We start from the raw sequence: 12,668 nt of genomic DNA on the forward strand, positions 1-12,668 counted from the left end.
ATACCTGAAACAAATTTAATGAGGTTTTGATTGGCTTGCTACACGTCCGGTCGGCTCTGGAACTTGCACACAATTCCAGCAGTGCTCTTGGCTAATGCCCATGTCTTATCATCATGGAATTGAAAGATGTTAAATTCACACAGAGACTTTTATTTGAATATACATCATCTTTCAATTCAGTATCCTGATAAAACAAAAAATTCTGAGGGCACTTAAGTTTCCTTACAGGGAGGAACACAAAAGCATGTGTTTTGAGGAAAAGAAAGGGGGCTGTAGCTCTCAAATCTTGACATCTGGGTGGACACCTCAACAGTGCCTTAAAGCATGCAATTGAAGGTGCATATGTCATCAGTCAGAACCCCTGTTGCAAGCTAGCCTCCAACATGACTAGTTGACGACGGGCTAATGACTAGTTAGTCATGACTTGACTGGTAATGACTAATTATGACTTTCACTTCCGATATAACGGAGGGACAGACAGAGTCATGGCCGTGAGTATGAGCCATTAAAGGCTTTCCCTGTTGCAAGCTAGCCTCTAACATGACTAATTGACGACTGGTTAACGACTAGTTCACCATGACTTGTGACTGGTAATGACTAGTTATGACTCACTTCAGATGTAACAGACAGTCATGGCCATGAGTATGAGCCATTAAAGGCTTTCCCTGTTGCAAGCTAGCCTCCAACATGACTAGTTGACGACTGGTTAATGACTAGTTAGTCATGACTTGTGACTAGTAATGACTAGTTATGACTTTCACTTTCGATATAATGAAGGGGCAGACAGAGTCATGGCCACGAGTATGAGTGCTTAAAGGCTTTCGCCTTAAAAGAAATGAGCGGCACCTGTGGTACTGAAACAAACAAACAAATGACGCACCCACCTGGCGCACAGTGCGGCGATGACCATGGAATCCAGGCCGCCAGAGAAGAGCACCGCCACGGACGCGTGGTTGCACTCTGAAACATCGGCCGGGCCGGAGCGATGCTTGGGGGTGCACAGGTGGCAGACCATGCTGTGATTGGCAAGGCGGCGACGGACTGCCTCCACCAGCACCCTGTCCAGGTCAGCCACGGCATTGGCTATTTCCGCGTGTTCACTCAAGACCTAGATCAAGGAAGAAAGGAAGGAAGAAAGAAAACTCCTCATATAAAGCTGATCATCATCATCAGCCTTACTACGCCCACTTCAGGGCTAAGGCTACTCCGATATCTCTCCCATTAACCAGTCCTGTGTGAGCAGAGGCCATGTTATCCCTGCAAACTTTCTAATCTCATCCGCCCGCCTATCTTACTGCCGCCCCCTGCTACGCTTGCCTTCTCTGGGAATCCACTCCATTACCCTTAAGGACCATCGATTTACCTTTGATGACAGGGGTCACAGTCACCGATTTTTCAAGCAAAACACACGCGTCGATGCTGATTTTTTTTTTCATAGATCCTGGAGGCCCCGCTACACAGCCATTCACTTCAAAACGATAACCACCTATCCTTTTAGGTAAAGATGTCACAAGCACCTGGTGGGAAAATTTTTAAATACACTTTTCTTAGCTATAAATGCATCTTTTGCTACCGGGCAAAAGTAAACATGGCCAGAACGAGCCGGATACTCAATTTATACTGACAACAACTGAGTGGAGTAGTCCTCAGTGACCCTTTAAGTGTGTCGCATAATGCCACGATCATGACCACAGACTTGCAGCATGGCAAGTGAATGAATTTATGAACCACTGCATGACAGCGCCAACATGAGGTGCGATTCACAAGTTCAAATACTTGCGTTACTTTCTGACTCCTTTTTTAGGTTGTGTAGGTTCCAAGCCAAGGTCAGGCTTGCATTCATAGCTAGCGCGCGGTACGATTGCCAAAAAGAAGAAAGAGCGCTGTCGCTGTAGACGTAAGGGTAAAACAAAAACAAACAAAAAAAGCAAAGTGTCGCAACTGAAGTGAGCAAAAACATCAACATGTTTGCGTCACCATGTATAGTACGGCTTAAGCCACACAACGTGCACAATGACAGAGTTGGGCTTTCAGCGTCGCGGTTGCGCAGAACGGTCCGCAACCACTTCATAGTTAACCTCACTCACACACCGTACCACTCTGTAAGGGCTAAAATAGCGGTAGAGCAGTTTCGCACACAAGCCTTTGCGACAGACAGGAGTCCACACCCAGACTTGGTCACCGGGGTTGTAGTCAACCTGTCGGTGGCGAAGCTTGTAACGGCGTGCATCCGCGCTCTGCTGTTGCCCGATGCGCACGCGAGCCAGCTGACTGGCTTCTTCAGCACGTTGGGTGTCTGGGGCGAGTTGGTCATCCTCTGGGCACGGGAGCATGGCATCAAACATGCTCTGGACTTCGCGTCCGTACACAAGGTGAAACGGGGAGAAGCGCGTAGTTTCCTGAAGGGCGGTGTTGTAGGCGAAGGTAACATACGGCAGGACCTCATCCCATGTTTTGTGTTGGACATCTACGTACATGAACAACATGTCCCCAAGGGTCCTGTTCAATCATTCAGTCAAGCCATTGCTCTGTGGATGGTAGGCTGTGGTCTTGCGGTGCGTTGTGCAGCTCAGCCGAAAGATGTGGTCGATTAGCTGCACTGTAAACGCCGTCCCTCTGTCGGTTATCATGTGCGAAGGTGCGTCGTGTTGCAAGACAATGTTGTGCATGAAAAACTCCGCAACTTCGGAAGCTGTGCGTCGAGGGATCGCCTTGGTCTCGGCATAGCGAGCCAAATAGTCGGTAGCGACTAAGATCTACTTATTGCCACCCTGCGACAAAAGGAAAGGGCCGAGGAGGTACATGCTGATAATGAGATCGCGGGAGCAATTGCACAGAACTACACAACTGACGACGAACGTAGATCCGTGAATCTGAACGTGAGCTGTGCAAATACCCTTTCGGGTAACGAGATGACCGTAGGCAGTATGAAGATGCACCACAGAACAAGGTGTAAGCACTTTTTTCAGAAGAGTCGCCAATTTATCACTCATAATTGAATAGTCGGCCCCAGTGTCCACTAATGCACTGACCCTGTGACCATCGAGAAGAACAGGTATGTCCAAAGAAACGCAGCTGTCTTGGTCAGATGAGGGTGCTATCTGTTCACAGTCGGAGTGTAGCGGCGGCGACGGGAGGTCTTCAGCGCAGCGACTCCCAGCAACCTCGCCCCCGAAGGTCGCTGGTCTCAGTTTTCCCGGCGAGGGCTGGGCGAGCGACCCTGTGCTGCTCGCGAGGAGCTGTGCGGGTTCGGGGAAGAGCGCCTCGGAGACGATGAGTGCGGCTGCTGCGGCATGCAGGCTGAAATTCACTGTTCCGCAAGGAAGTCTTCAATGGCGGGGGGCCGGTGGCCAAACCGGGGTCTGGGCAAATCTGCTCGAAAGCCCTGCAGACCGAGGCGTCAATAAGAGCAATGACGGCAGAGATGACCGGGTTCTCCGCAGTGAAAGCAGAGTGGCCGGTTGTCAGGTGTGCGCCAGACATTCGCCTTCCGCAAGGACACTCGGCGATCGTCGAAATACTGCACTGGTGGCAGTGAGGACAGCAGCACAGGAGGCATTACCAGAAACGGTGGCAGCGAAACGGCAGCCGGGCGCTTCTCAATTTCAGCATAGGTGGGGCGGTGGCAGTCTCCTGGTAGAGGAGGTGTTTCGACAGCAGGAGCCCTGAACGACTGTTGCACCTCCTCGCGAACAAGAGCAGAAATCGAACCTAGCGCAGGCTGCGAAGGGCTGCAAAATTTCAGGACCTCTTTACGCATGATGGTGCGAATGAGTTTGCGTAGATCATCAGGGTGGCTCCCGGAGGTAGCAAACGATGCGGTGACAGCAGCAGCATGCACGAGCCGGTCGTAGGTCGCAGAACGTTGTTGCAGCACCTTTTCCATCGTTGTGGCCTCTGTAAGGAATGCAGCAACGGACGATGGTGGGCTGGGCACGAGGCCTGTGAAAAGCTGTTCTTTGACGCCACGTATCAAATGCCGGAGTTTCTTTTCTTCGGGCATGGCCGGATCAGCTCTCCTGAAGAGGCCCGTCATGTCCTCGACGTTCATCTGAACACTTTCGTTCGGCAGGTGGATGCGAGATTGTAGTGCAGCACGCTCAGCTCGTCTGTGATGATCCAGGCTTGTGTAGGCCTCCAGCACCCGATGACGGAACTCATGCCCCGAGATTAAAATGTCCTCTCGGTTTTCAAACCAGGTGTGACACCATCCTCGAGGCTGAAGTAAACGTTCCGGAGTTTGGCTGCGTTGTCCTATTGGTTAAACGCAGCTGCGCGTTCAAAGTGAAGGAGCCAGTCCTCCACATCCTCAAAAAGTTCCCCACGGAACGCCTTGGGAATCCGCGGAGTCTGCAAGGTGTAGTGGGATGGCACAGCAGCGGCGGTTTGCAGAGGAGGAGGAGCGGCTGTCGCCATGGCGCCGCTCCTCCAATGGTCCAACCTCCAAAGGCAGTCCCTGGATCCTCCGACTGAATCGATGTACCGGGGTGTCAAGCGGTACAGGGCTCGCACGATGGCTGCCTGGAGGGGTCTCTTGCATGGGCTAACGGGTACCCAGCACCTCCACCAGACTGTAACGTACTTGCTGACGAAGGGGGCTTTAATACCAGGCACGAAGACAGACAAGGCCAGGCAAGCTGGGGCAGCAAAGGCGACAGATTCCTCACGGCGCGAGCCCTGCTTTGTCGTCGTCAGCTATGTGCCACCTGTCAATGCTAGGTGGCAGTAGTGAATGAAGGAAAAAAAAAAGGACACCATACCTTGCGGAAGAAGAACCGCCCCAGAGTCGGCATGGGTGGCGGTCCGTTGCCCAGCTGCCGGTTCAGGGGACTGCTCAGCCAAGGCTCCACGGGGCACACCAGGTTCTCGCCCAGGGCAGTGGGCTGCCACCCGTCCGGCTGAAAGAGGTCGCCTGCGGGCAGCCGGCTCCAGGGGAACAAGCTCACGGACAAGCTCCCCTGTGCCACGCTCTGCTTCAGGTCGAGGCAGTAGATGCCGTTGGCCGGCAGCTCGGACCAGCTCTGCACCAGAGAGAAGGTTTTCATCCAATGATGTCCCAACTATGTCCCATATGCCTCCAATTAACCCTGTTCCCTGCCAGCTGAAGCCAACTTATATCCGTAAACTTCCTAACCTCACCCGCCCACCACACTGTCTGTTGCCTCCAGCTACGTTTGTTGCTTTCCCCTGGGATCCACTTCATCCCCCAAAGGAACCTTAACCCGTACAAATGGCTTATGGAAAAGTTCCCAATTGGTTCCCAATAGGACCAATTTAATTCCCAGCTGGTTCACACTGGAACCGATTGGCATCAGCTGGAACCAACTAGGTTCCATAAACCATAAACCATGGTTCCACAAACCAGTTGAACTGGTTGAGATTTTCACTGGTTACAAGCCCGTGACCATTTCCTTTTCTTGACCTCAGCTAGGATACCATTAAGCCCTGCTAGTTCCCTCACGCACTTAGCTCTCTTCCCGTTTCTTAATGCTGTGCTTATTGTCTTCCTTTCCATAGCTTGTTGCACTGTCCTCAATCTAATTTCAGTGTTCGGTACACGATGCTATAAGTGTACAATATGACATCCACTGTGGTCAATTTAGTTTTTGCCGTACAGGGGGGTTTTTCGCTGGCTGGCTGGCGAATGCAACAGTTTTTGATCATGTCACACTATGATGCCGAATGATTAAATAATCAGGATAAACAAAGTTTCTAATCACTGAATGCACATAAAATGTTTCACAGCCAGCATTCCGCCAGCGATGATCCTTGCCTCGAGCTAACTGCCAGCGCATTTATGGAGTGTGATACTCTGGAGCCCTGGAGAGAGACGCATACCTTACCGATGACGTCAATGGCAACCATACAACCGTATGTGCTACTCTGGAGCCGCGGGTTGCCACCACCTTCACGCTAACCCCGTACCCGCCTCCTCTGCTTTCCTTCCTGCACTCTCTTCCCTATCTTTGCGTCTTTCATCCTCCGCTGTGCTCCAAGCTCGGTTACGCCAATGATAGCGAGGCATGCCACTCAACCCAGGAACAGGCACCTATGCTATGCTCTAAAACATGACTTTATGCATGCCTATGGCACAAGTACTTGCTTCCAACATAGCACACTAATACTGCCACGGAAATTCTTCTGACTCTCTAAAACTCTCTAATTCAAGGCTTTTCGGGTGTCTGGGAGGTCAGCGATGAATTGCTGCTAATTGGCAACCTAACTGAAATAAACGCACCCCTCCTTGCAAGAGGCATCAACCAAAAGCACTTCTCCAGTTCTGAGCTTGAAAAATGCATGAGCTGTTTCGATCTAGGCCCAATTTACATCAGACACCCTCAACATACTCATTCTACACTCCTGAGAACACTTTGAACTTGGGCAATCCTAACATTTTCTGCAAAGATATCTAATATAACCTGAACACGGGTGTTAACATGATTGCGAAGTGATGTAGCTTTACACACAAAGCACCACAAGATTCAAAGTGCCAAAAATGAAGCCCTCAGTAATATGCAGTTCATTGACATGTGCAGGAAGAACTGAGGCATCTACTTATCTCTGCATCAAAACTGCACATCTATGGTCAAGAACTGTAGCTGCAATTTCAAGCTAAGCTGTGAGGTGCCTTTGTAACTAAGCTAAGAAATGTGGTTGTGTCTGTCCAAAACACATGCAAGTCTGCATGCAGCAGGTCATAAATTAACTTGTATCCTGTTTATAGATCCCACTGTACTTCCGCTTAGCTTTCTCACATGTATTTTATGTGCTTTAATCATTACTGCCGAAACACGCTCATATCACTTAGTCACGCGAGACGAGACCACAGCACTCTGAAACTGTCGTGATCATGTGTGGCATGTTCTGCAATGTTCCAGATTGTTGTTGGTGTTTTGAGCACGATAATCTCGACAGATCCCTGCCATAGTTAAACGGAAGGTAGCGATGGCCATTCTGATCTTAGCTGGCTGTCAAGCATACCTGCTGCTATCACCGCCGCTGAGCTGTCATTTTGTTTGCGGGAACAAGGTGCCCAATAACAATGCCCGTCATCAACCATCACGTAACAATATACTCTCAAATGTATTTGAGCAAAAAATGTGCAAAAGCATACATAATTATAAAAAGAAGAGGACATGTCTTGAGAACAAGCTTCGGCCAGCATACCTCATCCACCCTGGGAGCCACTGAAGAAGCAAGGTTAAGGTTGGCCCCTTTAACTTGGTACAGGAGGCTTCGACGACCAAACACATCACGTCCAAACCAAAGTTGCTTCTCGTTCCTCTGTGGAAAAGGAAATAAAACAGCAGAGCTAAACAGATGTGTTAGAGCCCTGTCCCCACACTCTGAGATTTTCTGTACAAACTGAACACTAGCGAAGGGTGCCTCTGTTATACACTACCGCTTCTAAATGATAAAACACCTGGTCAGTTCTGGCTCATTCACTGGCAAAAGAAGCAATCTTTGGATACGTTATGATAAAGAGAAAGTGTAGTAGTATTATCAGGTATGTCAGTGAGCTCTATTTTTACCCTTTTTCATGTCTGTGAGTCATTTTCTAACAGCAGCACATGAAATGAACAGCACACTTGTCAGCTTGGTAATAGCAGCGTTTTCATGTTTTTAACACTGCTGCTCCATCATTATGACGCTAGATGACAACTTCGTGATATTTCAACCGAGAAGCTGCAGACATGAAGAGAGCTGTAAACATACAAATAAACCTTTCACCTCCTCAGTTACAAGGTGGGGAAGGCAACGGTGGTGGCTGCACTTTTACGCAGTTTGCGAAGCAGAAGAACATCGTACCTTAAAGTAGACAAATGCCCATGGCCCTTCAATGCATGATATGGTGTTGAGCAGCTCAGATTCCGAGGCACAGTGAGACAGTTGGTGCAGGAGGAAGTTGGTGTCGCACTCTTTGTCTGAAACCTGGAACAGCAAACGGAGGCAGAGGCACATTAAGTTTTTTTGTTTTTCATTCCGAGGTGTTTCTTAAAGGGTCAGTCTACTCCCCGAGATGAGTGTATAAATAATGGCATATTCTGGTAGCTGGCACCCTATAACATCAATAACGAGGGATCTGCTCCCGGTTTAGGCAGGAATTTATATTTTATTTCGGCGTTGAAAGTCGCGTAAAAAAGCATGGTGGCGACCCCAAACGTTCATTTTGTTCAAGAAGGTGGTAGTCTTTTTTTGTAGAAGCATAAGTGAATATACTACGTACCATTTGTATGCCCCAATGTCAGAGAAACGCACGTTTTGTTCTAGTAAACTGTAGAAGGCGTACCGCTCGCTTTTTCTGTAAATCACATGGATAGTTATAGTTACACGTACACAAAACGCAGGCACATTACCACTTTTAGTTCAGCGTATGCTAGCAGAGACGCAAAAATAAACTCAGCCTTTAGTGGCGCCATCTGGTTGTCAGGACAGGAACCGTTGTTGTAAACAAACCGACTCTCCACTTAGAAGCGGCAGAATCGTCACTCTAATTATTAAAATAAAGCAAATTTATCACATATACGTTTTCTTATAGGCGAGATCAGATGAAGCGAAAGACCAGCGCCCTATTTATGGCCAGTGAACGCACTGAAAAAGGCAGCAACAACGAGAATTCAGTCCGAAGCGAGAGGTTCAGCTTCGACGGGCGTCGCCATGTTTGTCGCCGCGCGACGGAAATCCAGATGGTTGCCAGATGAGACTACCACCTCATACAGATGTGTTCCCACATCAATAAATTCTATTTTAAAATGTTCTACCGCACTTCTTGGCACCACACCTGGCTAACGGTAATTTGAGTAAAGAGCTATCAGTTGCCGCAAAGAAAATATGGCCGATAAAATTCAGTAGACTGACCCTTTAACACCCACTTCTTCAGTCATGAGGATGACCCAAGTGAAAACACCAAAAATATTAGAAACCCATTTGGAGAAACAGTGTCTTGCTTAGAACTCCCAAGAATATTAAACTGAAATAAGTCTATAAAAACATGCAGAAAAGCCCATACTGAATCTGCACGATGCTGTGGCAAACTGAAATGCGTACACTAATGCAGTGCATGCACTACCACTTCCAGGGTATGGTGCTGTAAGGAAATATAATCCAGTCAAAACTTTGTGAAACCAAGGGCTGTGAATACTCTTGCAGCAAAAAACTATGCAAGGAACTCCATCTGGGGCAAACGGCAGTCACTATTGCATACTGTACCAAAAACTACCCTCTTCACCTGCATGCCAATGAGAATGTCATTAAAGTGGGCTGTGGGCTGAATGCTTGAGAATGTACCCGGTGTGGTCATAGAGTTTCTTACTATTACCTAGAGGGAAAGCTGGCAGCCCGTCTATGGGAGTTTGCATGGAGGCCCCTCGAGACCACTTCAGCCACCATGGGCGCTCAAAGCATCATGGGGCGGTGAGCTACTTGTTGCGGAACTGCAACTTTTGGCCAAAAAATAATAGAAAAATTAAGCTGTTTGATAACTAAAAACGTCCTAATAATCAATATCTTGTCTAATGATTGCAACAAACGAGCAGAAAAGCACTTAAGTGCAAAATTTGCCCAAAATAAGAGATGACTAGCTTTCCTATTGGCCAAGTAGTGAACACTAAAAAAACTAATATTTCGTAATTAACAGGCACACTTTTAAAAGAAAATATGTTTTCAAAAAAAAATTTGTTGCTTAGATACTTTAAGGCGTTTTTTTAATGGCATTTCAGAAGAGTAAAATCTTTTATTGGCGTCGTGTGTCGTTGCGTTTTCACTACTATGGCTTTTGCACACTGCGTTCGCGCGAAAGTCGTCTGCGCACACACGGACAGCGTTTTGGGAATGAAACATCTTAGTAGTGCCACTCCGTGTTCCTGAAAAACTACGACTGTCTCGCAACAAGTAGCTCACCGCCCCATGATGCTTTGGGCGTCCATGGTGGCTGAAGTGCAGCGCCGCCAGCTTTCCCTCTAGGTAATAGTAAGAAACTCTGAGTGTGGTTGTGTGATACATGCGAGTTTGGCCCTTGTGGGCGGCACAGACACTATAACCATTATTATTATTATTATTGCAGGGGGCGGCACAGTAACTGCTGTCCTTTCTTTGACTCAAAATGAGGCTGAATAAACAAGGACCTTTTTTTTTTGCATACCAAACAACAAACAAACCAAATGTCCCCCATATTGGAGGGACAGCTACAATAATAGCAATTGTAATGATGACTATGGACGTCATTTATCATGAGAACAAACAGTGAGGGCTTTGAGCAGGTCAGAAATTTTCACAACAAAGCGAAAAATGAAACGTCTATGAAACGTCTATGTGTAGAAATCACTTTAATAAGGCTTAAGACATGTCAAGAATCGTATTTATTATATTAAACCTGGTAACCTTGTGAGGAAGGCATTTGTTAAAACAAGGTTTTGCCTGTAACCAACCGGGTCATGTTCAGTTTCCTTCACTTTCTGAGCTAACCCAGCAGCGAGCCGACACACCCAAAGGGGGCGAAACAGTGTGCACAGAGATCAGTTCACCTTGAGCCCTCCGAATATCTCTCCGTTCCAGGCCAGCAGGTTCCCCAGCTCGTCCTTGGCCGGTTGCAGTGTCAGCTGGCGCCCTCTCAGGCCCAGCACCGTGGCCAGCAACGTGAACCGAGCTGCGCTGCCCACCTTCACCTCCTCCAGCTGGCATCCCTCGGGGCCCCGCCGCCTCAGCAGCTCGACCGTCTCGGGACTCTGCGACACAGGCAGGGGCCCAAAGAGGCAATTGGTTGCATCTAGACTAACGTGCGAAGGGTGAGACGTGTGTGAAGTGGAAACGTGTGTGAAGTGTGAGATGTCTGTGAAGTACGAGATGTATGTGAACTGCGAGATGCGTGTGAAGTGTGAGATGTGTGCGAAGTGTGAGATGCGTGTCAAGTGTGAGATGTGTGTGGCATGTGAGATGTTTGCGAAAGGTGAGACATGTGCAAAGGGTGAGATGTGTGCGGTTACGAGAAAACAAAAGGCGTAACAACTGCTTTGCTCTCGCTGGACGCCTCTACCAAGCCATGAGGGAAGGGATGAAGGAGAGGGTAGAAAGAGAGCGAGAGAAAGTCTCACTGTAATGAAAAGCTTCGGATTAATTTCAACGACTTACCCAAAGAAGCAACTGCTGACATCTAGATACGTGCGAAGAGTGAGACGTGTGCGAAGTGTGAGATGCGTGCGAAGTGTGAGATGTGTGTGGCATGTGAGACGAGTGCGAAAGGTGAGAAATGTGCGAAGGGTGAGATGTCTGCAGTTATGAGAAAACAAAAGGCATAACAAATGCTTCACTCTCGGTGGACACCTCTACCACGCCATGAGGGAAGGGATGAAAGAGACGGTAGAAAGAGAGTGAGAGAAAGTCTCACTGTAATGGAAGGCTCCGGATTAATTTCAACGACTCGGGAACCTATACACGGACACTGGTGAAAACATCATCCAATTTTAGTTCTTAGCAAAAATCAATTTGTTTGAATCTTTGTGAATATTTTAACGTTTGCTCAGTGGTTAAAGGTATACTTACTTTTCCCCACCACTTGGTTCAAACTCGAGATGTCGATGATGAAAAGGACTTCGTGATTACTGCCTGGAAGCCGATGGTGGCGTGGCCTCAAGAGATCCACAATCAGTAGAATGCACTGACGTCACTGAAGCTTGTGAAAATGGTACGTCGGGGCAACACCAGTATGGCATTTTTTTTAATCTTTTCTATCTTACAAAAGCCTAATTTTCAGTGAAAGTAATGTCTTAGCTAAAATTTAGCAAAGCGGTAATCTATCGATACGGGCCACATTCAATTCGTTTTTCCCAGTGTCCCTTTAAGTTGTAGTGATGTTGTGTAGCATGTAGGCATTTTTGCATTTTATTTTCATCAGAATGAGGCCGCTACAGCCAAGTTTCAATATAAATGAAACTCGTATTAAGTAGCTGACCACTATAGCTGCTCATACATCCATGCGGGAAGCATTGAACAATTTATATGCACTGCAGTTGTTTTACATCCTCACACAGAACTTTGAAAACTCAATTAAGACATCAGGACATTACCTTTAGCCATGCGAATGTACTGGGGCCCCAGGGTAAAGCTGCCTCAGCATTACATGCTATGAAAGCCCTGTGGAAATTTCTCACCGAGAGGGATTCAGTACAAATATAATTATTTAGACTGCCGACAGATATCCATCTCGGATATCCGCCGGTGGATTTTTTGAGGATTCACATGCACCCTGTGAAAACCTTGTGCGTGCATTCTGTCTGCACCACAGCCTTAATTGAGTAAGCATGTTTTATTTCATCTTCATCAGTGTCACACACAGTGAAAGTGTCATCCACACTGCCAACCCTTTTAAATTCATTCCACAAATCAGGTATAGATTTGCATACAATTTCTGTACGAACCCTATGCAAACATTTCATTAACAATCCTTGCTTACAATAACAACTAAAAGTGTTATCTTGCCTTTTGTTATTTACCTCTTGTGACTATCAAGTGTGCGTGCATTATTTTTGAATATTGTGCTTTCTGTGAGTTATTTTTGTTGTTGTTGTTCTATCGCTGCCTGCTTTGTAGGGAGGCTGCGGGCTTCAGTCAAGTCGCTTGTTGTCAAGCGGCTTTTATCCGCAGTCTCCCCCATCACTGATGGAAATAAACAA

General features: G+C 47.5%; 1 protein-coding gene across 2 annotated transcripts in view; it reads right to left on the minus strand.

Moving 5' to 3' along the window:
• Nucleotides 1–12,668, minus strand: part of LOC149366893 (asparagine synthetase domain-containing protein 1) — a 35,496-nt gene that overhangs the window by 12,975 nt on the left and 9,853 nt on the right. For both annotated transcript variants that reach the window (XM_089552947.1, XM_089552958.1), the window contains exons 2-6: nt 10,524–10,724; nt 7,810–7,932; nt 7,168–7,284; nt 4,761–5,021; nt 885–1,108 (exon numbers count right to left, since the gene is read on the minus strand). In XM_089552947.1, coding sequence (XP_089409073.1) covers nt 885–1,108; nt 4,761–5,021; nt 7,168–7,284; nt 7,810–7,932; nt 10,524–10,724 — 926 coding nt within the window. The remainder of the gene's footprint in view (nt 1–884; nt 1,109–4,760; nt 5,022–7,167; nt 7,285–7,809; nt 7,933–10,523; nt 10,725–12,668) is intronic.

Source organism: Amblyomma mixtum, chromosome 1, assembly GCF_055824585.1.
Source record: "Amblyomma mixtum isolate Tamu chromosome 1, ASM5582458v1, whole genome shotgun sequence".
NCBI classification, from domain to species: domain Eukaryota; kingdom Metazoa; phylum Arthropoda; class Arachnida; order Ixodida; family Ixodidae; genus Amblyomma; species Amblyomma mixtum.